Source organism: Engraulis encrasicolus, chromosome 20 (genome assembly GCF_034702125.1).
Source record: "Engraulis encrasicolus isolate BLACKSEA-1 chromosome 20, IST_EnEncr_1.0, whole genome shotgun sequence".
Lineage (NCBI taxonomy): Eukaryota > Metazoa > Chordata > Actinopteri > Clupeiformes > Engraulidae > Engraulis > Engraulis encrasicolus.
In genome coordinates this window covers 40723631-40751130 of record NC_085876.1, presented here as the reverse complement: position 1 = coordinate 40751130, position 27500 = coordinate 40723631, and the positions used below count along the sequence as shown (strand labels likewise).

At 43.6% G+C, this 27500-nt stretch overlaps 1 protein-coding gene across 1 annotated transcript in view; it reads right to left on the bottom strand.

Annotated features, from left to right (window-relative positions):
* calcr (calcitonin receptor) overlaps positions 1 to 27500 on the bottom strand; it is a 123833-nt gene that overhangs the window by 62863 nt on the left and 33470 nt on the right. Inside the window, exon 2 of the mRNA XM_063185953.1 lies at positions 1 to 26. This exon is cut by the window's left edge and continues 38 nt beyond it. Coding sequence (XP_063042023.1) covers positions 1 to 4 — 4 coding nt within the window. The 5' untranslated portion in view covers positions 5 to 26. The remainder of the gene's footprint in view (positions 27 to 27500) is intronic.

Genomic DNA, 27500 nt, shown 5'->3' with positions numbered 1-27500 from the left:
CCATCCCGCTCGACTCCAAATTTCTTCTGGAAAACAAGAAGGAAAGAGAGATGGGGTGGAGGAAGGGAGATCTTGGTCAACATAGGTTTTCAGGACCCAAAAAAAAAAAGAAACGGTAATAAAAGTGAAGTATGGTGCTTGATTTTTCACTCCAGATGACGCTCCTTCAGAAAACTAGTAAAAAAAAAAACCTTCACCAACTTATCCAACAGCACTCACTTTGTTTGGTTGGCGCGCTGGCCACAATAACGCAAAGCGCAAGCTAAACGCAATCGGGCGTGTTTTTATGTTGAGAACATGGAGGGTTTCGAATTTAAAAAACAACAGCGAGGAAAAAAAAAACCTAAACGCTACCACACTTGGGTTCGTTTTCCCAGGTCGACCATTACAATGTTCTCATTACCATCCTCTTGCCCGCTTCCGCCCTCTTCGCTTCACTTGCCAGAGTCCTTTTTTTTTGAGAAAGAGACAGTCACTCCTTCACAGAGGTCAGTTTCCACTCCATTGCTGTTTCCTCCTTTTTCTCACACGTCAACACCTATTTGACAAGTCTTATAGCCTACAGTGTATGTTTGTCTACCAGTAAACACTTACTTACTCTGACAGACAGGACTATCTAATCACCAGACACCATTGACTCAAGTCAAATCCTCTCACGATGCATGGGCTGTTTTGTCGATTGACGGTGGACGGTGGGTAACCATAGTCTTTTCTCCTCTTAGGCTTGCTTTTTACGTAATGTGCTGCACCAGTTACAGAGATTTTAGGGTTACATGGGTCTGTGTGTGTGTTCACTGGGGCGAGAAGCCGAAGTCAAGTTTCCCTCCCCTCAAAAGTGGACACTAATAAAGACTTAACATAACTTTTAATGGCCGAGAAGCAGTGAGGGTGAAGAGGTGGGTTGAGCTGAGTGGGGGAGGGGGGGTGGCATTCTTTTGCACATTTCTTCTCCATTCTTCTGTCACTTTTTCCCTTGCACAGACCATAAAGGCAATTATGTCTTTATGGCGCTTTAGTACCGTCCCTACGACCATGGCTGATGTGGACGATAAATACAGTTTAGGGGGAACTTTTGATGTGAAGGCGCCGGCAAATGGCAAACACACCACATCTGATTACCCCAAGGTAACCTGGGAACAGGCATGGGGGCAGTGAGAAGCAGAGCAGTATTGCTGTGGAGTAGGGAACAAAAAAGTCGGGTAGAGAGGAGAAGAGCAGATTAATGGACAGTAGAGTAGAGTAGAGTAGAGTAGAGTAGAGTAGAGTAGAGTAGAGAAGAGTAGGGTAGAGTAGAGTAGAGTAGAGTAGAGAAGAGTAGGGTAGGGTAGGGTAGAGGAGAGGAGAGTAGGGTAGGGTAGGGTAGGGTAGAGAAGGGTAGGGTAGAGAAGAGTAGGGTAGAGAAGAGTAGGGTAGGGTAGGGTAGAGTAGAGGAGAGTAGGGTAGGGTAGGGTAGGGTAGAGAAGGGTAGGGTAGGGTAGAGGAGAGGAGAGTAGGGTAGGGTAGGGTAGGGTAGAGAAGGGTAGGGTAGAGAAGAGTAGAGTAGAGTAGAGTTGAAAGGAGTACAGTTGAATGGAGAAGAATACAGTACAGTAGAATGGAGTGTAGTGAATCAGAGTAGAGTAGAGTGGAGTAGAGTAGAATAGAGTAGAGTAGAGCGAGGTAAAACAAAAGTAACCGGGCGAATATACCGACCGCGACGTGATTGAAGCGACAGAGAATCGCTTCTGTGCAGCAGCAAGCGATACGAGCAATTGAAGCGACTAGAGTATGTCCGTTACAAGCAGGACGCAAGCATTCAAACATTCCCATTGGCTGTGGTCAGTAACCTCTATACAGTCATTGGCTGTCGTGGGATGTCGCTGAACCGCGTCATAGCTCATTTGCATAACATTCCCAGGAGTTCAACTACAAACTGTCGCTCTAGTCTCCAGAATCGCTTTTGTCATGCGACTCAATACAAAGTCAATTACTTCCGTCGCTCGCCTCTTGTCGCAGTCTGTGTATTTGCCTGGTAAATGTGAGAAGTAAAGAGAGAGAGAGAGAGAGAGAGAGAGTGTTTGTCTGTGTGTGTAGGCGTGCATGCGTGTGCATGTGTGAGCAAATGCGCGTGGTTGCGTTAGTGCAGGGGTCAGGAACCTATGGCTCTAGAGCCACATGTGGCTCTTTTGGGAACTGTATATGGCTCTTACTTATCTAGGGTTGCCTTGAAATATAGAATCGTCCCGTATTTCTAAATAAAATTACGGGTTCCATATTGAGTTGAAACAGGACAAGGGAGGTTAAAAAGTGTTAAAATGTAGGAAATTACATCTAAGAAATACAATTTTTTTCCAGACCTCGCCATAATGAAGTTGACAGTTGGCAATCCTATACTTACCTGTTATCAATAAAAGCAATAAGTTAACAGTAGGCCTACTCTTTAAATTGTTGGACTTAATTGAAATACATGATTTTGATTGTATTCAGTGTTTTTAAAATGGCATGGCTCTCCTGAAAATGTATTTTTTAAAAATTGGCGTTTATGGCTCTCTCCACCAAAAAGGTTCCTGACCCCTGCGTTAGTGTGTGCATGTGTGCATATGAGTGTGTGAAGGGGTGAAGAAACCAGGAAAGTGATGAACTGCAAAGGGTTGACAGACAGGCACAGGCTTCCAGAGCAGAGGGCTGCCTTCAGGTCTTGCTCCTCGGTCTGCAGTAATGGCCTCGTGTGAATAGGGTCTTGTGGTGCCTATATGCCAATGGCCCTTTTGCCCTTGTGTACTTGGTGTACGTACTTGGACACTTTGGATACCCCTGACTGTCTCTTCGCACTTTTGTGGCTTTTCCACTAAGTGTCCTCTCACACGAAACTTAAAAATGGCAATAAAAGCTTGGGTGTCTTGCAGGATAGCCAGGAGTTTGGATGTCTTCTTTTCTTTCTTTCTTTCTTACTTACTTTCTTTCGCTTAAAAGTTTCTGACTTTCCTCAAAGTTTCTTTAATCCCTCTTGCTCATACCCCAAGGGCCACGTATACAGAGCTGATTGATTTATCACTGAGTTGAATTGGTGCCAGTAAGCCCTTAAGATAAAGATGCGTCAACCCAAAAATAGCTTTTGTTTTTGAGAGAGAGAGAGAGACAGAGAGAGACAGAGAGAGAGACAGAGACAGAGACAGAGACAGAGACAGAGCGTTTATGTATGTCAAGAAAGAGTGGCACCATCCCTATCTTCTAAGGAGGACATATGCTGTTGTTGGTGTGTACTGTATGTGTGAGTGGGGTGGTTGGAGTGTGTGTATGTGCATGCAGGGAAGCCGACAAAAACAGGGGACAAAGAGGTCTATTGTCCTGGGCCCAGGGAGTGAGGGGGCCCACAAAAAATTGGTGTATTGGGTGAGATGGGCCCTTTCGGATGACTTTGTCCTGGGCCCAGCAAAAGCTGTCAGCGGCCCTTTTTGTATGTGTATGTGTATGTGTGTGTGTATGTGTACAGTATGTGTATGTGTGTGTGTGTGTGTGTGTGTGTGTGTGTGTATGTGTATGTGTATGTGTATGTGTATGTGTATGTGTATGTGTACCGTGTGTGTGTTTAGTGAGAGAGGTGGTGGTGTGTATGTGTATGTGTATGTGTATGTGTATGTGTACCGTGTGTGTGTTTAGTGAGAAGGTGATGGTGGTCAGAGAAATGGACATGAGTGGAGGCATGTCCCCTGGCTACGTCTCACTTTACCAGAGATTCTTTAAGTATAGAGATATGCCAATGTAATAGGCTGCTATGGGCACCTAACATGACCAGGTTCCCCCTCCTCCCCCTTGCAATAATAGAACCCAGAAACAATGGGCCAATGGAACATCTCTCTCTCTACTCTCTCTCATTTTACCCTCTCTGCTGCTCTGTCTGTCGTGCTGGCAGATGGCAGTGCCAGCCATGCCAGGTGGTGGCATAGCCCCTGATGCCACGCAGCGGGGGGAGGGGGAGGGGGAAGCGAGCCCTGCCCTCCCTCTGCTCCGATGATGTCCGCCACAGGGGGAGGGGTAGCCAGCGAGGAGGCCAGAGGGGACTGGGACTGGGGAGGAGGTACGGGGATGGGTATACGGGGAGCAGTGCCAGCAGGGCAGGGACTGGGGGAGAAATAGGGCCCAGGCACTTGGGGCTGAAAGGGGCTCCTCATAATTTTAGCGGCGCAGAACTGACTCACCGGTGGGGCCCGCACCCTTTTGGGCCCCTATTTTCAAAAATGTGAAAAAACAAGAGTTTTTTTTAAAAAACATTTCTGAAAATAGGGGCCTACGAGGGTGCATGGCCCACTGGGAAATGCTCGCTATGCCAGATGGCCAGTCCAGGGGGAGGGGTAGCTAGCGAGGAGGCCAGAGGGGACTGGGGAGGAGCGGGGGGATGGGTATACGCCGGGGAGCAGTGCCAGCGTGCCCCCCTGACCCATGCAGGCAGCAACATGGCTCTCTGCGGGCGGGACTTCCATTTCTCTCTTCCTGATCTCTCCATCCCTCTTCCATCCCTTCCTCCTTTCTCACATCCTGTCACCACGGTGTCTCTTCCTCTTCCTCCTCTAGTCTCTCTCTCTCTCTCTCTCTCTCTCTCTCTCTCTATGTTCTTCTCCCTCTAACTCCCTGCTTCCTCTTTTGTCCTCTACTTTGTATCTCGTTGTCATTTCCCCCTCATTAGGGTTAAAGGTTTTATAATGAAACAATGGGAATTATTTCCAATTCAAGCTCCTGCTATTATACTGTATAGTGTATATTATACATCACTATTAAAACGTGTCATTTCAACAGAAAACCAGAATACAATGAGGAGACCTAATGCTATTTCTGGCCATTTATATTGCTTGCATATAACACAACACATAAAAATGAATGCTTGCCTGCTGTTATCGCTACTGGCCAGGCAACAGTAGCGATAACAAAAGCAGCTATTAATTTTGCTGTTTACCCAAGAGCAGAAGGTCTTAGCCACAGCCAAAAACCATCAAAAGCAGCGCATATAACACAAAACTGAAGGAAGAGCAACGAAAGAGCAGGAGGCGACACAAAAATATAACAAAAGACGAAAGTTTGTGTTCATAAATCTATTGACCGACCTAGATTTTTGGGCTGTCTGGCAATTAATCTAGGGTTGAGACGTACTGGGCAGACTAAGTGAAAAACAGCAATAGACAGAGGAGAAGACAAAACAAGGATACAAAGAACCCAAATACTAAGGAGACTCTTAAGGTGATACACAGAGCAACTGTCTTTAATGACTTTATTTGACAGGACAATGTGAGTTGTGGACAGGAAGCAAATTGGGAGAGAGTTCGGCAAAGGACCCAGGCCGGGAATCGAACCCGGGTCGGCCGCATGTATTATGTGATACAACACTTTTATCAGGAAATTTGGATCAGCAGTAGACACATTTTCTTAAAAGTTTCATCAGAAAATTATACGAGCCAGTCCATTGCCTGGGTAGGCCTATCATTAGAATACACTCCAGTGATCGCTTAGTTGTAACTATGGATGAGAAATTCCATTCCATGCCTTTCCACGAATTAATTGATTAGTTCAGAATGGACTTTGGATTCAAAACCAGGGATGGGTAAAAAACTGGATAAGCCAACTGGGACAATATTTCTAAGACACTGATGACCTTTGAAATATCGAGATCATTTCAAATTAAGGATACAAGTCTCATACAGTAAGATATAAGATTACATTATTATTATAAGATTTGGAGATGGCAGGGCTTGAGCCATGGTTAAAATGTGAAAACAGTGTCATTTTTTTTACCTGTTCCTCATGTTTACTTTACTACAGTATGTTCTGTATTATTTTTAGATGTTTTGTTTTTCACTAACGCACTCCAGGGGAAAAAGGGAGTCATTATGAGTAATCTAGTCCCTCTCCGTCTCATAGACACGCACGCACGCACGCACGCACGCACACACGCACGCACGCACGTGCGCACGCACGCACGCACGCACACACACACACACACACACACACACACACGCACGCACACACATATTCTCCACTTTCCCACGAGATGGATGGCTGCCCTATCCGCGTCAATAACGTCTCACTCACCCCAAACCGCGTCGTAAGTAAATTGTGAGCAATTACCGTCTACAGTGATAGAAAGCCTCAGTGACAGCAAGCCTGAGAGGCGCATGTGATGCACATATAGTATATATATATATATATATATATATATATGGGCTTACCGAGACCCATTTCCTTCACGGATTGATTGATGTAAGGTTTTCATCTATCCATATTGCTGAAGAACATTTTTTTTGTTTTAACTCACGAGACATATTGAGAGATAGTCACTTTTGTCATTTGTCTTATTCTCAAATACTTTATGGCTCCTCACATGGAGTTAATGTAGAGGAAGTTCAATGCCTAACAAAATGAACTTGACAACAAAGCGTTGTGCACTTTTCTGCTCCCTAAACCTTAAAAGAAAGAAATCATACTACAAAGTACAAATTATAATTGCTATTGCTCAACCAAAAATCACCGCCATCTTGAAAGTGCTGATCCCCAAAACTGAATAAGTGAGAGGCCAAGGAGTTTGGCGTGGAACATTAGTAAATCTCCCTCCCGAAGCCTCAATACAATGTGGTAGCATTGGGCTATCAGATCAGCCCTTTAGCTCAGCGTTGTCGTACTGTGACTCCCATTGCCGAACTGATGTAGTTGACGAGGTGGCAGGTTTGATCCCCGAGGGGGACGAACAGGTGCAGGAACACCGCCGTCATAATAGCATGGATGCATTCATGTCCTACCGGCTACCAGGGAACAGTATACATGACAGCAGTATGGCATAATAAATATGTTACTCACTGTAAGAAATAGTGCATTTAAAATGACACGTTTCACGCAACAATACATCGACAACAAGAAGTTTAAGCAAAATAAAGCCAAGAAGTTCAGACTTACTGTAGGTGCGTTACACTGTCGTGGATCATGAACAATGATGTACTGTAGTTTGATAATTTTTGAAAATATGGGAAGACTTTTCTTGACGCAGGCATTATATGTATGCCATCATAGTGTCATGACAGTGTCGTAACGTCATAAACAGTATGTCAATGGCATGAACAATACATTTTATGACTGTTGCCATTAAGTCAGTGTTTCTTGTCTTGGGGTCTTGTCTTGGGGACTCACCATTTTCCACTCTCATTCGATCGCGACCCAATTTTTTTAGCGATACTCGAAAGACTGGTTGCACGTTACAATCTCGCATAAACATTCTGATTTTATCTATGACGACAGATGACACACGTTCAATCGCCTATCAAAATAAGTTGTGAATTGTTGCAGGAAAAGTTGGATGATTTTTTAATTTTTTAATTTAGCGAATCAATGAATTACGTTTTTTTTTTTTTTTACACCACGGCTAAGCGACCCACCCATGACCCCTCCGCGACCCACTTTTGGGTCGCGACCCACCAGTTGAGAAATGCTGCATTAAGTGACATTCGGTGACATTGACATCATGTTTATGACTCATTCATGTGTCATGACACTGTTATGACACTGTCAGGTCATGAGTATGACCATTGTAATTTTGAACTGAGGACAGCAGAAATGCACTCAGTTTAGCCACCATAGGCCTACTTCAGAGTTCCTCCACTGCAGTGATGATTACAGCCTGCCTGTTCATGCCCTCATAGTGGCTGGATCATGTCCTCAGGGCCGCTGACAGCTTTGGCAGGGCCCAGGACAAAGTCATCTGAAAGCCCCCCCAGCCCAATAGATACAGTGTAATGAGGACCCAATTCTGGGCCCCCTCTCTCCCTGGGCCCGGGGCTACTGTCCCCTTTGCCCCAACCTCCCCCCGGCACCCCTGCATGTCCTCAACGGTAATGCAGATCAAGTGGAAAATGCAGATGGCAGCAAATGCACAGTAACACCTCTTAGGGCCAGCGTTGCAAAGTCCTCCACTAGTTCTGCGCTTGTACAGCACTGTGTGTACTGTACTGTAGACCTTTTGAATAGGGGGAGACCGAGCTCTTGAGAGATTGGCCATGGAAATGTAATTCGTAACAGCAGTAGGACCTGTTCCCCTGCCAACAGCCAATGCAAGTGTGTGCGCATGTGCACGCGTGCATGCATGGGTGGCGCTAGGGTACATATTCTAAGGTCCCAAGCAATGACAGCACTGACAGGGGCACTTAAAGGGGCCCAAAATTCGAATCTTTCATGGGGCCCAACATTTCTGGCGGCACCCCTGCGTGCATGTGGCTAGTAGTCGTTGTAGGACATTGGTAAGAAGAGGTTATTACCAAACAAGACGTACGTGACAGGAAGTCGCTACGACAGTGCATGGTGTCAGCATGAAAAAAAACGGAAAAAAAAACATTATCCTCCAATGAACTTTTCAAACCCACCATGACTTGTTACAAAATTGGATCCAGGGGATGTTTGTTAAAAACAAGTTGAGAGGTCTTCAGGCAGCCCTTTAAAAGCATAATGCATTCATACTCAAATAACACGTTCCGAGCATTTACGTAATTATGTCAATTTTCATGTCGGGATGTGGTACTGACCTCTGGTTCCTTGTTCAGCTAGCAATTACGCTTTGTCGTCTATTTTAAACCCGTGTTGTTCTGTGCTGTGAGTTCAACACATTTTTTAGCACAGCCTTGCACTTGTGATGATGGATTTGCTGATATGCTGTTATGCCAAACATGGCGATGTAGTACCCTAGGCTCTCAAAGTCTCTGACAGGAGCACCAAGACGTGGTTGATTACCTCAACTTCTCTTCTCTCGTGGTTTGGCTGTACAACTGTACAATAAATATATAGAGTATTTTCCAAAATAAAAGCTATTACACACTTTCAGAAATCTTTTTTATATAGATTAAGGCTGTTGGAATTTATTTATGATATATCCATACAAAATACAAGCATCAACACCCTGATTTTACGAATGAATGAATAAAACGCTTAGTTTTTTAACATCCGTGGCAATGGATGTATTACGTTTTGGAAAACACCTCGTCATATTGTCTTCCAAACCCTGCATACTCAAATTTCTGATGACCAAGTGTCTGCAAAGAGCATGTGAAAGAATTATATCATGTTTCCTGACGACAGAAGCACCACATGTGTTTTTCACAGCACATTTATAAAAGCGCCTTCCCTCAGGGTATAGACTTGGTTTCCTGTCATCAGTTTCAGCGTTGAAGTTTGCTGTGGAAATGTACGCTTAAATTGAGGAGCAGTTCCAAAAAAAACTACGGTTAGGTAGGAAACCACAAACAAAGGGAAAAACATTAACACTGGTGTTGAAAGAGCCCCTTTCTCCAGCCTGTCAAAAAATACCATATGTTCCAGGATGTCTAGACCAGTGATTCTCAAAGTGTGGTCCAGGGACCACTAATGGTCCACGACAGAGCTCAGGTGGTCCGCGAGGGGATTTCTCGAGGGGAAGTTAGCAGTAAGCTATATTTGTAACATTATTACAAAGCTAAACATAGCTGAAATCTCATTTTCACCACAATTAGATAGGCTTGTAAATGTAAGTGATCTGCATCAAAATGAGCAGTCAAATTAACACCCGCCAAGGGCACCCGCCAATTAAGTTGACAGGTGGTCCCTGAAGTGTTTTTGGGGGGACAAAGTGGTCCTCGGTCTGAAAAAGTTTGAGAAACACTGGTCTAGACGCTAACCATACAGCACCTTCCAGATCACTTCAAACTGTCCAAGTACAGGTATACTGACATACACTGCACCACACATGAGATTTAACTCTGGTAGATATTAGTGCTATAAAAATGTAACATTCTGGGGGCGCTGTGACGCAGCATGCTAAGCCCTCCCACACATTTGGGGTTACATCGCCCACGGGTACGCCCGGTTTGAGTCCACCGGGGTAATTTCCTGGCCCTGCCCCATCTCTCTCTCCCAATCATTTCAAAGATAAAGAGCAGCTCCTTGGGTACAGAGATGGGCACCTAATAGAGGAGTATGGGCATGGAGAGTAGCAGAGAGGGGAAAGCAGACCCTCATTGGCAAGATCACACCTCTTTCCCACTAGTTACAGTAGATTCTAGTGGTGTCAACAAAGATCGATTCGGCGATGCAATCCAATGTGGGGCATGGACGATCCAGAATCGATCCGGCAAGTTCCAGACTCGATCCGGCAATTTTTTTAAGTTTCAATTACTTCCATGGATATTTCGGGAGCAAATGAATGTTAAATTAAATAAAAGCACTTCAAAACATTGCAAGACTGATATAGACTGATACAGACTGATACAGAAAACAGCCAATAAATTGTTGCTCAGTATCTGACTACTTGTATTGCCTCATCATGACTGCTTAAACATTTGCTTTACTTTCAGTAGAAATGAAATGCATTGCAATGCAATGTAGAATTGAATTGGATCGGATCGCATAGAATCGAATCGAATCGCTACCTCCCGAATCGTGATCGAATCAAATCGTGAGGGCAGTGCCGATCCACACCACTAGTAGATTCTACCTGCATACTTCCTCCATCTCCATCTCCATCTCACAACACAACAACCCTCCTCTCTTCACCGTCCACCTTTTCTGCTCTCAGTTTCCTTCTAGTTGCACCACTTTTCTCCACTTTCACATTACAGCACAGCCACCCTCCTCCTTTTCTCTCTACTCTTGCACCGTTTTCAGCTCTTTCCATTTTCTCCCTGGTGTACTCCTCCTACCTCACTCCCCCTTTTCCCGAGACACACACAGACACACACACACACACACACACACACACACACACAGACACACACACACATACACGCGCGCGTGCGCGCACACAACTGCAACTAGATTTACCATTTACTTTGTATTTTTCGCAAGTGCACACACACACTTACTGCCAGTTTCTTTGTCTTTTTCGCTAGTGCACACACACACACACACACACACACACACACACACACACGTGCGCACACGCGCAAACACACACACACACACACACACACACACACACACACACACACACACACACACACACACACACACACACACACACACACACACACACACACACACACACACACACATACTGTCACGGTTTCTCTGTCTTTGTTGCACATGTGCAAACACACACCCCACTCCCACATGCACACAAACACACACACACACAGAGTCACGAAAATGTGTGTTGCCAAGTGTGTGTAGCCCTACAAGGTGACAAGTCACATTTCCACTTAATCCATCTTGGCTGGCGAGGCGAGTCGAGTCCGCCTGTCTCCCCCGCGCGGCATGACAGACAGGCGGCCTGGAGGGAGAGAATAGGAGAGGAGAGGAGAGGAGAGGAGAGGAGAGGAGAGGAGAGGAGTGGAGAAAGGAGGGGAGGGGAGGAGATGAGAGGAGAGGAGAGGAGAGGGGAGGAGAGAGGAGAGAGGAGGAGATGAGAGGAGAGGAGAGGAGATGAGAGGAGGGGAGAGGAGAGGAGAGGAGGGGAGAGGAGAGGAGAGAAGCGGGGAAATGGGAGAGGAGAGGAGGGGAGAGGAGGGGAGGGGATGAGAGGAGAGGGGAGAGGAGAGGAGAGGAGAGGAGGGGATGAGAGGAGAGGAGAAGAGAGGAAAGGAGAGGAGAGGAGAGGAGAGGGGAGGGGAGGAGAGGAGCGGAGAGGAGCGGAGAGGAGATAGGAGTCTACACTCCTCCCTGCAAGCTAGCCTGTGTGTGTATGTGTGTGTGTGCGTGCACTGTGCACGCTTGTATGCACACATTGAGAGGACAAGGCAAGGGGACAGAGGAAGGAGAAAGCTATAAGACGGAAAAATGTAAACATTAAAATAAAACGTTTACAAGTTTGAAATACAAAAAAAAAGTGTCAGTATAAAATCCTTCCCGGATTTGTTACAGCATGTTGATGATGTACAGCACTTCCTGCTGCCCCTAGCCAACCGGACGTCTCGGATTGAAAAGAGTCCTGAAAGAGGGATACGGTACTCTGTCATGCTCGTTTCACAGGCGACGATGAGCGTATCGTCCCAAAACGTCCCTCAGGGGATCATGGGAGATTTGTAAACGGGACGGACAGTTTTACACGCTGACCGCTTTTCCGCAAAATGCACCGTAACACGGCGTCCCATAAAAACAACAAAATTGGATTAGTTTAAAAATCGTTGTGTATGTGCTGCTGCATGCCCCCAGCTAATACCAAGGAATGTAATGTGGCAGTATAATTGTTTTTCATTAGGGTATTTTAAGGCGACGGCTTTATGAATAAATCCCATCTTGCTGTTGCAAGTATATTGCCTCACCGCATCTAATGCATTTCTGTCTCATTGGTGTGTCTTACTCTTCTTCTTTTTCTTGGCCTCCTCCTTCCTCCTTCCACCAGAAGCAATGGCTAAGTTTGACTTGCAAAGTCTGTATTAAATCTAGCTCATAAATGTATTATGGTCCTCTCTAATATCTTGAGCTAAAAGGGTGGAAAGACTGGTGTTTATCTGGAGTGCTACATGCTATGTGAGAGGAAAAAATGGAGATGGCCTTATCGTGCAAACCTAGGGGCACTGGAAGAAGATGTAATATTTTCTTACCCTCTTAATCCCCTTACAATTGCAGCAGAAACACACACACACATGCATGCACGAAAGCCACACACATACACACACACACACACACACACACACACACACACACGTACACGTACACGTACACACACACACACACACACACACACACACACACACACACACACACACACACACACACACACACACACACACACACACACACACACACACAAGAAAAACCACACACACATGCGCGCACAAACGCATGCACGCATGGCACACACATGCACACACCCCTTACTCAAAACGTCTCTTATATCTCAAAAGCCCCATTTGTGGTTATTTTCACACCGAGTCAAGTGGAAGTCGATGGATTCTGCAGAGCGTCAAAAAATAACAACCCTGGGTTGCCTTGGTATCGATTTAGCTCTCTTGAAGAAAAAGAACGAGACACTGAGCAGAGCAGAGCACAGGAGAGGACAGTTGCTGGGAGAGTCAAAGCCACAATGACAGCACAGAGTGGAGGTCAATTGGACACGCCACCCGGGAGAATAGCAATTGTCTTTTGTAACCCGTCCCCACCTAACCATCGTCAATGGCAACTCCTGCTCCTGACCTTCCTTTTCTCCCGAGGCTCTCTGCTCGCACCGAGGACCAGTGACCTGAGACCTGTGTCAAGTACGTCACGTTACTACAGTCCAATACGTGGTGTGTTGTGTTTAGGGCTGGGCAATATGACGATATATATCGTTATCATGATATGAAAGTGTATATCGTGACCTTTCTCCTATATCGTTTATATCGTGATAGTAATTTTATCAATTTTATACACTTGAATATCATTTAATTACATTTCATGTTGTCACAATACAGAGTATAAGTTCATGTAACTGGAAATTGCACAGGGGGCAGCGATTCGATTCTTTTCGATTTTAAAGAAAGGTTGTTTTGCGACATGAAAAAATCGCCAACCGATAAACCGATAATAACTGAAAACATTTCGATTTTATATCGTGATATATATCGTTATCGTGATATAAAGTAATCCATATCGTGATATTGGGTTTTTTTCCATATCGCCCAGCCTTGGTTGTGTTGTCTTGCTAGAATACAAGATCTTGTGTGCTTATTACACAATATACTGTACTTACATATGCACAAAAGTTGACAGCAAAAAAAAATCACGCACTGATATGTTGGTTGGCTTTGATTGGGGCACATATTTGGTGTTGCATTGATTCAGTAAACATCTACAATGTCCTGATTTATTTTCATCTAGCGTTACATCACATTTTCACCAAGATGATGATGATGATGGCAGAGTTTGAACGCTGCTTCCAGCCCATCCCAAAGATTCCCAAATGAGGTTGAGGTCTGTACTTTGTGGTGGCCAATCCACAAAGCTCTCCTTGGACAGAGGAGATCCAGGACAAACTGAAGCAAACATGTCAAGTAGGGATGCAAATTATCGATTAATTCATTAATCATTAGTTGATAGCCTTATCAATCGACTTACGATTAATTGATAAGCAGCGTTTTTCCCCCGAAATCTCAAAGTTTCTCAAAAAAAAACCTACTAAATCTCAAAATTTGAATACAAAATTGAGATAAAATACTAATTTTTAATTAATTCTATTTAAATTCTTTAATCCAAAGGTGATTTAAATATTCCCACTATTCACACCCCTCTTCACATGGCCATTTCACCTGGGTCTCTTGTCAGTTTAATTGTCGATTATTTGCGATGAATGTTTTTTAATCTATTAAGGCATTGATCGATTAAAGTCGATTAATCGATTGCATTATAATGTCAAGTGCGTTGCATGGCTACGGCACAATATGGGGTGTGCTGTGTTGCTACAATGCCACCTCTTGTGCGTTTCTTACATAATACACTAATGTATGTATTTCAATGATCAATTCAAAGCCAACACACATGTAATTTCATTTTGGTTGTGTATACGAGAAGACAAGATATCATCAAAAGAAAAGAGAAATAAATTAATAAATTAAAACAATAGAATAAAGGCATGGCATGGTTAGCCTTATGCAATTTTACAGTATCCGTAATTCTTCCTATGCCACGGCCGAGTGCACTGTGCACGTTGTGCTGCTACACAAGCTATTGATGTGGTGATCCGGGTCCCTTTAGAGTACCACTTCATCTTCATCTCATTGGGGTTGAATTAAAACAGTAGAACAATAACATGGTCAGCAGCATTATTACGCAATTCTATATGCCCTACTTCTGATGACAGGGTGGAGTGCACAGCAGGGATGGACTGGGAGAAAAAATCAGGTCGGGCATTTTCAGCCAAGACTGGTCCGCCATGCATTTGAGAGAGACAATGAAGCCTGCTATGACAACATTTTAGTAATCTTTTACGAGCTATTTTCACCACAACAGCCAAAATGAATATCTAAATCTGACGGATCGGAGAAGCCGGCTACAGCAGCATGAGGACTGAAACAAAGCTTTTTAAGACACTTTTCTCACGGTTTTTTTGACAGAGCGCAGGCGCAGTAGTTCCGTAACGGCACGAGAGCAACGGCTTTTCACAACTGAGCATGCGCATCATTTCGCGTGCGACGATGCAGCCAGATGATTGGATCACTGGCACCGCAGCTCAGCAGGCACATTGGCTCTTGTTACCAGAAAGGCGGGAGATGTGCGAGTAGACGCCATATTTGCGTTACGACAACATTTTAGTAATCTATTACGAGCTACTTTCACCACAACAGCCACAATGAAGATCTAAATCTGACGAATCGGAGAAGCCGGCTACAGCAGCAGTATGAGGACTGAAACCACTACATTTAGGGGAGGATCAGGGCAAAATTATCAACGGTCCACCGGGCAAATGCCCTGTATGCCTTATAGCCAATCCAGCCATGAGTGCATTGTACAGTATACCCACTGTGCAGTAATATGAGCCATAGCTCTGTGTGGATAGCCTCCTGAGCACCACTAAGCACTTCATCTGTATCTCGTTCAGCTTGACCCCTTCAAGGTCACACCACCTACTGTACTGCACAGTACAAGCGAGCTCACCAGGGGTGCGTTTCTCAAAAGCGTAGTTGTTAGCCAGTTAGCAGCTTGGATAGTTGCCAATGGGAAATTGAATTGCAACCAGCAAAGTAGCCAACGTAGTTAGCAACTACGCTTTCGAGAAATGCACCCCAGGAGAGCTGACTGTGACCACACGGACTCTCTCTGGGGGAGGTCAAGGTTGAGATTATGAGAACTGAGGCCCTGGGTAACACTTTACTGTATAATAATGGATGCAAAAAAGCATTATAAAGACTTAATAAATAATTAACTGTTGATGAACAAAACATTAACAAATGTTTGTAAATGACTAGGAAATGTTAAAAAATGTTTGTAAATGACTAGGAAATGTTATGTTAATATCTTATATTTATCAAACATTTACAAATTGCTTGTAAATGAATAAAATACTCTGTTATAAGGTATGTAAAATCTTGTATATATTATTTGTAGATATTTTATAAAGCATTAATAAAACTTAGTTAATGATAAAAACATTTGTTAATGTTTTGTTCATCATTAGTAAATTATTTACTAAGTCTTTACTAAGCAGACATTATTATAAAGTGTTACCAGGCCCTGCCATGGCCAACCGGTAGGGCACTCGGGTGCCATGCGGCTGACCGGGATTCGATTCCCAGCCCTGTCCGGGTCCTTTGCCGACCCCTCCCCGCCGTCTCTCTCCCAATTCACTTCCTGTCCATCGCTCACACTGTCCTATGAAAAATAAAGTCGAAAAAGACCCCCAAAAATCTTTTTTTTTTTTTTTAAAGAGATTATGAGAACTGGAGGGAACTTCATCCCAGAGCGCCAGGGAAGCTGACAGGGGTTGAGGTGATGGGCGGGGAGGGCAGAATTGGGTCCTCATTACATTTAAAGGGTATGCCACTATTTTGGGGCTTAATACAGTTAAAATCGTTGGCTGGGGTTTATAAAGGTGGTAAAGTGTCTTATTTTTCATGTGGAGCGTTAAGTCTTTGCTTTAAGACAAGTTAATAGAGGGAGTATGTTGCTAAGCTAGTGAAAGTCAATGCATCCAAGTAGCATTGCTACATGCTACACGGATCCATTGACTTTCACTAGCTTAGCGACATGCTCCCTCTTTTAACTTGTCTTACAACAAGACAACGGCTTACATGAAAAATAAGACACTTTACCACCTATATAAACCCTGGCCAACGATTTTAACTGTATTAAGCCCCAAAATAGTGGCATACCCCTTTAATGTATTGGGTGGAGAAGCCCTTTCAGATGACTTCGCCCTGGGCCTGACTAAAACGGTCAACGACCCTGCAGAACGCTGATCGGAATCATGAAGCACACGGTAGAATGTTGCAGTGTTACTTCAACACTCATAAAATTGAAATCACACACACTCTTCTAGTTTGCCCAATCTCTAAGTGTTCGATGAATACTAAAAGTAAGTTACCCTGAGTATGATGGCTAGAGAGATGGCAGAGTAGAGGGAAATGGACTCTTATAAGAAACACTGCAGCTTTTATAAGAAACACTGCAGATCCTGGGCTGGTCCTCCAGAGAGAGGTGTCATGACAGAAGAACATTTTCAGTGCTTCATCGCTGTGATTGCAACACTTCTTTAAAGAACCACTTGACAGCAATATGACACAGTCCATTATGATCTGAGGCTGGGCAGAACAATTTGTAATGGGAAAAACGTTTCAACATGGTCTTGTTAAGGTTTCAACACAGTCTCTTCAACACGCCCATGGATCCATGCAGAGCTATGGACATTTATCATTTATAGTGTTGGTGGACAGAGGAGACAAGAGGCAGCCAAGTAAACTGGACAGAAATGCTTGGCGAGCAAAAATATTTTTGCATGTCGAGTTGGTCTAGTCTTGGTCCTTGTATGATTGCCACTAGGGCAACAGGATATTAGGGGGAAAAAAACGATACTCGACAACAGCATGCAATACCTCGATAACGATATTTAAACAATATCGTTTTTCTTGCCACCAATTTGTCGGTCTGTGTGGGGGTGCATGGCTTTGGTCATGGCGGATTACTTGCCCATTTGTTGATATTCAGTTAGTGATTGGACTGCGCAGAAATGTTTTACTTGTTAGCGATAATTAAGTCATTTTCACGATACGCCTATGGCCATTTCGATACATTTTCGATATATTGTGCCGCCCCTAATTGCCACGGCAGGCACCAGCCCAGGCCCACCAATCACTAACACTTTAGAATAACTACCTATTCACAGCTTAATAAACACTTTATAAATAATGAACTAATTATCAACAAAATGTTTACAAGTGTTTATAAATGGCCAAGAAATACTACGTTAACACAGCAGACACAGCGCAGTCTCATCGGTCCTGGAAGTGTCTCCTCCAAAGACCAGAAGGCATGACACCACAGAAAACTCACACAGTAGAAGTTGATTCCCACTCCACTGTGCAGTCGTAGTTTGGTTATTAGTCATTTACAAACATTTGTAAATGCTTCTTTAAATGTTAATTGTCATAAAATGTTAATTAAGTGTTTATAAAGCTGTGAATAGGTAGTTATTCTAAAGTGTTACCCATGTATTTTTCTGACTCTTTGGGGCATGCTTTGGCAGGATGGTGGAGACATCAGAATGACTATGGCCCACGAAAATCGGCCAATCTGGCAACACTGGCTAGAGCAGGAATGCCAAATTTGGCCCACGGAGCCATTTTATTCGGCCCGCGAGATCATTTCAAATGTGTATTACAGTTGGCCCACATATACCATTAATGTACAGCGTAACACAACTTGACCATGAAATTTGCTGTATCACAAGGATGTGCAGACACATTTGAACAGACAAATATGATGGGAAAGAGTATATGTGAAATTTAACTATGAGTATGAAGTCCATGCATGCACAATTTTAGTCCATTTTTTAAAAATAATTGTTGAGATCGGCCCACGACTTTCCAGACGTTTCCGACTTTGTTCCAGATTTTGATTTTGGCCCTCAGTCAATTTGAGTTTGACAACCCCTGGGCTAGAGGGTCTCTCCTGCTGCTCTCAGCGTCAACATTTATGGCCTCCCTCCCCATGATCTGCACACCAGGCCTGCTGCGAGAGCGATGTGACTTAAGTGCCGTTTTATGCCACTGTCATAAATCACAGAGTAGAGTAGTGCATGTTCTTCATCACAGGATTAAGGCAGAGGAAGAGAGTGGGAGGGCGAAAGAGGCAAGACGGAAGGAGAAATGGATGATGAGACGAGCACAGAGAGAGAGAGGGGGGGGGGGAGAGAGAGAGAGAGAGAGAGAGAGAACGAGATGAGAGAACGAGAGGATAGGAGTGGGCTGAAGAGGAACAGAGAGAATGTGATGGAGAGAGAGAAAACAGAGAGAGAAGGAGGGAGGGTGAGGGATAGAGAGAGTAAAATAGAGGCATAGTGAAAATGACAAGCAGAGAAAGAGACGAGGCCGGTCTCATGGAAATGCTTCACGTTAATGGTCTTCTGGCTAATGCAGTCATTCACATTTATTTCAGGCATGGACGTGAAGAGAAACAACGAGCTGGGTGCAATTTAGAGCGTTTTTAAACCTGCCATTTCCCCATATGAATTCGTCTGTTCTCATGTTCTCTTCCACGCCACCCCCCCTCAACCCCATCTTTCCCCAGCCAAAACTCTCTGTGTGCAATCAATGATATTTCCCGCCAGAGCAGGAAATATGGTAATTATTCATATGTGCAGTATAGGCAGGCAGGCTGCATCGCCAGAGGGAATGAAAGAGGATTGTGTATAATGGGCATAATTTATGATTCACACACTGGTTTCGACTTTGTTGTCTCAAAGCCTCTCTCTCTCTCTAAAGCCGGGCCATTCGACTTAAGTTCAGGCACAAATTTGTTGTGACCGGCGGCTTATTGTATCTGTACAGTGCAACGACCACGGCACCCGCGCACGCACCTACGCACGCATGAAGATGCGCGCATGTACACACACACACACTCACACACTCACACACACACACACACACACACACACACACACACACACACACACACACACACACACACACACACACACCAGTGTTTCCCATACATTGAGGAAACTATGGCGGCCCGCCATAGTTTAAATTTGGCCGCCATAGTTTCCGAAAATGTAAAAAAAAAAAAAAAAAATTTTTTTTTTTTTTAAAATTTTTTTTTTTTTTTTTTTTTTTTTTAACGATTGCCGTTTTTGTTAAAAACGATTTGAATTACGATTTCCTTCGCATTTTCCTCCTGGAGTAAATACATCCTATAGAGAAAACCACAAGTGCTTGAAAGACAGAGGGATCAAAAGCCTAGTCAAGTTGTTGTAGTTAACTTGGGTTTGAGAGCAATAAAAAAAAACTTCAGAGAAGGGACAGTTGGGATGAGTTTACTAACACTCCCCAGGCTTTGTTTTACAGTTGTAATGAGTTAGGTGACAGGCCTTCATTGACAAGGCAGAGGAGACATCGGGCTGCATATAGAAATGAATGTGAATATACATATGTGTAATATGTTGTTCCGCCCTTTTAATGGGAGGAATTTTGAAAAACTGGCCCTGTGACCAGCACCCCTCATGTAGAATGTGTACGCCTATGTGTGTGTGGGGAAAAGGCATAGCCTACCCTCTTAGACCCTTTTTGTTTATGCGTTAACAATTTCACAGTAATCTTACATTCTTATCTCTGCTCCTATTTTGTTTTATTATTGTTTTCATTACATAGACCCCTGCATGTGTATTTTGTAGCCTTATTTCTCAAAATATAAATGACTGAAATGTAGGCCTATGCCTATAGTAGTCATTGTTTTGCCATTTTGCATTTACACTGCGCGAACAACTCCCCCCCCCCCCCCCCGGACAAAAAAAAATCCCGGCTGCCCCCATAGTTTCCAAAATTTCTGTGGGAAACACTGCACACACACACACACACACACACACACACACACACACCACCTCCACCCTCCTCTACACAGCTAATGGCTTCATACACTTCTGAGGCAAAGCATGCTGCCGTCTAAACGAACCGTGTTTTTCATGTCTAATTTTACATTAATGCGAACGCTACTAATAGGCAACGAGAGTTCAAAAACAAAGGTTATGAGTATACAGGGGAGGATGGGAGCTGAGAAAACATTGTTATCGCAGTTAATCAGACGTGTCTCGAAATAGCCGCCCCGTTCTACTTATTGGATGCGTATCTGTTGTTCTTCTCCAGAAGCCCGAAGGAGAAAACAACATAAAATAGAGTCAGACAACTAGCAGGCAATGCAGTGGAGCAGCGTTTGCTACAGACTAAAGCCAGAGAGAGTAGAGAGAGAGAGGTTCCATTGGCCCATTGTTTCCTGGTTCTATTATGGCCCCCCTTAGGCAGACCTAGGCAGACCTAAGGACTGTTCTATTCATTGAAGGAGCATTATGACACGGCCCTTTAGGCAGACCAGAACCTGGTCGCGTTAGGTGCCCATAGAAACCTATTATGTTGGCATATCTCTATATACTTAAAGAATCTCTGCTAAAGCAGCTACCTGTGGTGTGTGTTTACAAAACCAGGCCCTCTGGGGGAAAAATGGAATATCGATAAGGAGATAGCTTACATTTTTGTTAGGAAATGTTTTTTTGTTTTTTTTTTAATCTCTGGTATGGTCTAGTTGTAGCCTACTTGAATGAGCTGTAGGTAGACACAACAAGGGAAATAGGAAAACCGAAAAATGAAAGATAGTTAAGTTGGGGGAAAAACAGAATCCCCACGGGCGGAAAAAACTGAATCCACACAGGACAACCAGCTACCTACCTAATAACAGGCCTTCACATGGCAATGCTGTAGCTTACCTGAGTGTTAGTTAGGCATAGACATCTGGTGTACAGAACAGCAATCACCTATTGAAGCTCATTAGCTATTCTCCTAAATCTGGTCTGGCCAATCACATTTGCCTATTCTTAGTACAATCACATTTGCCTATTGTTAGTACAGAGTTGCCGAGCAGGGTTAGTGGCACGACGACAACAAGGCCACAATGGTGGACCGGTGTAGTTAAGGCTGGGTAATATGACGATATATATCGTTATCGTGATATAAAAGTGTATATCGTCACCTTTCTCCTATATCGTGTATACCATGATGGCAATTTTATCAATTTTACACAATTGAATATCATTTAATTACATTTTATGTTGTCACACTACACACCATAAGTTAATGTAACTGTAAAAATAAAAATAAAAAGATCCAATTTAAAGAAGGGTTGTTTTGCGACATGAAAAAATAAAGAGCAAATAAAGAGAATAAATGAAAACGTATGTAATTGTGCTATATCGTGATATATATCGTTATCGTGATATAAAGTAATCCATATTGTAATATTGGTTTTTTTCCCATATCGCCCAGCCCTAGGTGTAGTGCTGCGTGCTAAAGTGCTAACCTACTGTGTGCAGAGGCAGCTTTAAAACAGCTCGCTACACTAACGATGATGCTCTGCTTGCTCCTGGTCTCTCCATTGTTTCCAAACCACACGATTTAATGTAGCCTCACACTGACTACAGCCTTTTGTTTTGAGGGATAAGTAGAGGAGAACCAAAGCGCAAGGAAAAACATGCACCGTAAAACGGCATTTCCTGCTCCTCGACCGACATGTTTTTGGTTCCAAGATTGACGTCATGGTGATGCCAGAGCCAATCTAGCTAATTAGCTCTCGTTGTCTAGTCATAACTACAGTACAGACCTCCATCAGCCTGGAGATGAAGTCTAGTGTTTCATCTCCTGCCAGACAGTTGTCGATCAAGCCTTTTTGTATTGCCATCACCGGTTGGTCCATTTTCACTCCAGTGCAAAAGCAAAAGACAAATCAGATCCGTCAATCATTCGTACACAGGGAGGACAATTTGCAAAGAGATAGCTTGGATAGCTCTGACATTTAAAATCTTAATTACACCTTCATCTCCTTCAATTGCTTAGTTGCTTTCTGTCTCTCTTTCTCTCTCTCTCTGTCTCTCTCTCTCCTCCTCCTCCTCCTCCTCTTCACACTCTCTCTCTCTCTCTCTTTCCTTTATTGGCCCTTTTCCCTCTCCAACAGACTCATAAATTTTGAAGATTTTGTGTTGTTGATTCTGCAAACTGGTGCAAGCAGATGTTTTGTGGGAAGGAAAATCGGCGCCATTTCAGCACAGTCCTTTCAGCCATAATGAGGCGGCACTACACACACACACACACACACACACACACACACACACACACACTCGAACACACACACACACACACACACACACACACACACACACACGCACACACACACACACACACACACACACACACACACACACACACACACACACACACACACACACACACACACAAATACCTCAAAATTGACCAATGCTATGCAACCTTCCCTAGAAGTATCCCTTTTCTCTCACCCCTTTTCTCTCTCTCTCTCTCTCTCTCTCTCTCTCTCTCTCTCACACACACACACACACACACACACACACACACACACACACACACACACACACACACACACACACACACACACACACACACACACACACACACACACACACCACAAACAAACAACCCACCCCTAAAAAAGATCCTTATTATTTCTCATGGCAATTTCACATGTCAAGAGTTTTGTCCAGGCAGCGCCTGGTTGGCTTTAGAGAGGCACCCGCCGCCTCATTTCCTCCGACATGCCACATAATCACACTGTGCACTCCGACCGAGCGAGCACTCAAATTATTCAACATGTTAAAAGCTTTCCATGAGGCATATAATAGCTCTTTCTTCTAATACAGGGCTGCCTGCCTGCGACCAATGAACAGACGAATACACTTGAAAAACTCAAAGCATCAGTGCGACCAATGATACATTGAGAAATACATATAATATTAAAACAAATCATGGTTAAAAACTGGTCGGAAGTGGATGCTGCAATCCCCTTCTAAGAACAGGGGAGGGAGTTGCTGAGGTCGCTGACCGCACAAATCAGAAGCACATTTGCCTTACTAATACGATAAGCCCCTTTGGAGACGGGAAGGGAGAGAGGGGAGTTCGTAATGACTTGCAACCTCCGCACCCATCCAGCCGTGGCAGGAGAAAGTGGAGTGGATGTGGTGGATGTGGTGTGGTGTGGTGGTGGGGATGAGGCCGGGCAGGGGGATGTGGTGGGTGTGGTGTGGTGGTGGTGGGGATGAGGCCGGGCTGGAGGGATGGAGTCATCCTTGGATGACCCACCAAGGATGTGTGTAGGAGGCCGTAGTAGATATGCACTTGAGTATCTCTATGATGGCACTTTACATATGTATGTATGGATGGATGGATGTCTGTAGGCCTATGTGTTTTTTGTTTATGTGTTTTGTTTATTGTTTTTTGGCGTCATGTGTATCAGTGTTGTGTGTATGTGGTAGCTATGTATGTCCAAGACAAATTTCCTTCGGAACCATTAAAAAGAATATTGAATCTTGAATCTTGAACTCCCACACTTTTGGAAGAAAGCAGAGATGTATGAGGCAGAAGCAGGCATAGTGTTATGGATGAAATTACAAAACTAGTAGTTTGATATTACGTACTTGCAAATAAATATATTATTAGTAAAGAGGGGGGGGGGGTTGTTGTGTCTGTGGGGTAACTGATGTCCAAATTAGAAAAATAAAATGTTTTTTAACCTTACTTCAGAGTGCCTCGGACCTACGGCTGCACGATTATGGAAAAAAAATCATAATCACAATTATTTGGGTCAAAATCGGAATCACGATTATTAATAACGTTTGCTGAATTTTCTTTTAAATTATACCAAAATGAAATATAACCAAAAATTAATTATATATTTATATTTATACTTATATACTTACTTATATAATTGTAATTATTATGTAAGCATGTAATAGCATGAAACTTAAGTGGACAGATTTCTGTCCAGAAACACCAGCCTGTCAGTATATTCTGACTTCAAGGACACTTCTGAATGCAGGTCACTATTGCCACGATTAAATCCTGATTGGAATGGCGATTTTGAATTATTTTCGATGAATTGTGCAGTCCTACTCGGACCCATGCTCTTGCTATTATATTATTAGTGCATTTCAAGTTCAACAATGACTTCAGTTTAACTCTCTAAATGTTGACTTAACACTGTAGCCTACAAGTAATTTTATGTGTATTTTTAGGCACATACTGTAGGCAAGTTTGTATGGTACGTGTGGTCAAAAAGAAATAGAATAAGAAGGACTGTTGCAAACGTAGGTCGTGAAATACTTTTGACACAGTACTGTATATGTGACTATGCTTGAACCTAATGTGATATGTGAGGCATAAAATGCAATTTCGTTGTGATGTGGAGCGCTGTGCCTCAGTGACAATGAGAGTTTCCCAGATGGGCTTTCACTTATGGGCTTTCATGATGCAGGCATTCAAATATATGTATACAGTACTGTATTGTTTATATAAAACAAACTTTATCCTGTTGTACCTGACACAAAACAAGAAACAAAAAGAAAAAGAAAGTGCCAAACGATTTCCCAATTTAAACAAGAATAGATTACATGCAATTTTCACCGTGATTTATATGGCACATTTATGCCTCATAAAATCCAATTGTAAAACCCCTGAGGGGAGGTTTAATCTCATTGTAGCTTTTCTTCCTGTTTTGTTTGTTGTTTTCCCTTTCCTAATATTGCCTTGGAATGGCAATAAATATCTCCAACGCATTATTTCAGTTGCAAATATGCAGGAACGTGTCAAATTGACATGCAGGCGCAGACTCAGGGGCGTAAAGTATGCCCCCGCTAGGCAGGGGGACCCATACGAGGTGGGGGGCCCACATGGGCCCTTGACTTGAAGAAACGGGCCCCCTCCACATGCTATTAGGCCCTCTTCTTCGTTCGGGGGCCCATTCTTGGTAGCTTGCAAGGGGCCCTGAAGTACTTGCTTTACGTCAGTGCGCAGACTTATTTGTGCTGTATACATTGTGACAACACAAATTGGAAATGGGGGGAGTTACAGGATGGTGGGTGGGGTGGGGTGGTGTAGTGTTGGTGTTTTGGGCAGCTGTTGGCAAGATGCCAGAGGGGAGTAAGATCTTATTGTCCCGTTTTAATCCCCGAAATGCCATAAGCGAGCCGTCAGGGCCAATTAGCTCTCCCGTTCTGCCTAATCTCTCTTGTTGCTCCCTATCTCTGCCTCTCTCTCTCCATATGAAGAGTTTCAATGCAAGATGACGTGAGCGCCATTTTTTGACTTTCGCATTTATTTATTGGAAATGACTGTTCAGAATGCTGATCATCTATGTGTACATTCTAGACATTCAAATATTTTGAGAACATACTTTTTTAAACCTATACAAAATGCATTTTGCAAAAACGTCAATTTCCCAAAACTCTTCATATATACTATAGTATATATCCCTATCTCTCTCTCTCTCTCTCTCTCTCTCTCTCTCTCTCTCTCTCTCTCTCTCTCTCTCTCCATCTCTGCCCCCCCCTCTTTCCCTTTCTCTGTACATCTCTTTCTCTATCTCTGTTTATTTCTCTCCCATCCTCTCACGATTTATCAGCTTCACACCACATGTGTGGAAACGGATCTTCTTTTTTCGACCCTGAAATCGATCAGCTTCAGACTATCACAGCGAGCCCATGTTGGAGTTGGGGCTATTAAAAACAACACAAAGTCTGCTGCTGCTGCTCACGGCAACATTTTAACCCATTTTGCCCTAAGCCCTTTTTGGGAAAGGATGCCCGCCTCTTCCTATTAAATCCTAAATATCTCAGCATCCAGAAGCACATACAAACGTGAAATGAGTTACATTTAAAAGCCAAGACCTTCCTCTTGCATTATAATGTGTTCATTCAGCTCTAACATACCCACATATTTAATAAAACAGCTCAAATCTCAAAATCCTGAATGCAGCGTGTGACAGTGGCGACTGAAAATGCTCGAGGTGTACACACATACTGTAATCCGCTGGCCCGTCAGGATGTGTTTTCACACAACACAACAGACACTTTGAGAAATGCTGTTCTTGTGCACACACGGCAAGCACAGCACAGCACAGTGCTGCTGCACAGGACACAAAAGCATGCACGAAAAGAACCAGCTGTCTTGGCATTTTGCGTGGTGTGAACTAAGTCACGCAAAAGGAAAGAACTCAAATCTGATGGACATGGGTTATCTGCCAAATCGCCGTCACTATTTCAATATCAAGGTCCATAAAAAGGTGAAAATTTACAGCTTTCTCCTTTCCAATCCCCACGGCCCATGCTCTGTGTGAGCCAATGGGATGGGTTGGATGCAGTGGTCCCCAAGATCATGAATGATTTCTACACCGTGAAAAGGGCAGCGTTAATTCAACACTTAAAGAGACCAAATACACTCTAGAACAGGGGTCCCCAAACTAAGGCCCGGGGGCCGGATGCGGCCCACCAGGCCCCTTTGACCGGCCCTCCACCTCTCTGCACCTCACCATTTGAATTGGCCCAAAGAAGCAATCCTCACAGAAAAAAGATAAAATACATTTTATAAATATTTTATTTTGTTTATCAACAGGCCTTCCTACAGTTTAATTTTCACTAACTTAGTGTGAATCACCAGAAGTTTCTTGTCTTGATAGTTTCTCATCTCATTGTTATATAAACAGGCCCGCCATTTCTATTGTATCACTCCTAAAAGGTCAATCACCATATTTTTCTAACCTTTGCTTGCTATTTTTATATGGTTATTGGAAATTAAAAGTAATACCTGTTATATTTCACAGGTATCCACTCACTTCTTTTGCAAATCACTTGTAATGATTAACTTTTTTGTGCTAGAAATTATGAATGAAGGAAGCAAAGCACTCTTCAGATTTTTCTCCGTCTATTCGTCTACGAACGTTTCGGGCAGAGGCCTTCTTCAGCGTGTAATGGCGATTGCCGTGCTAGAAATTATGGCTATAACAAGCATTGGCCTAGTATACAGCCCACATGATTGATCCGGGCCCCT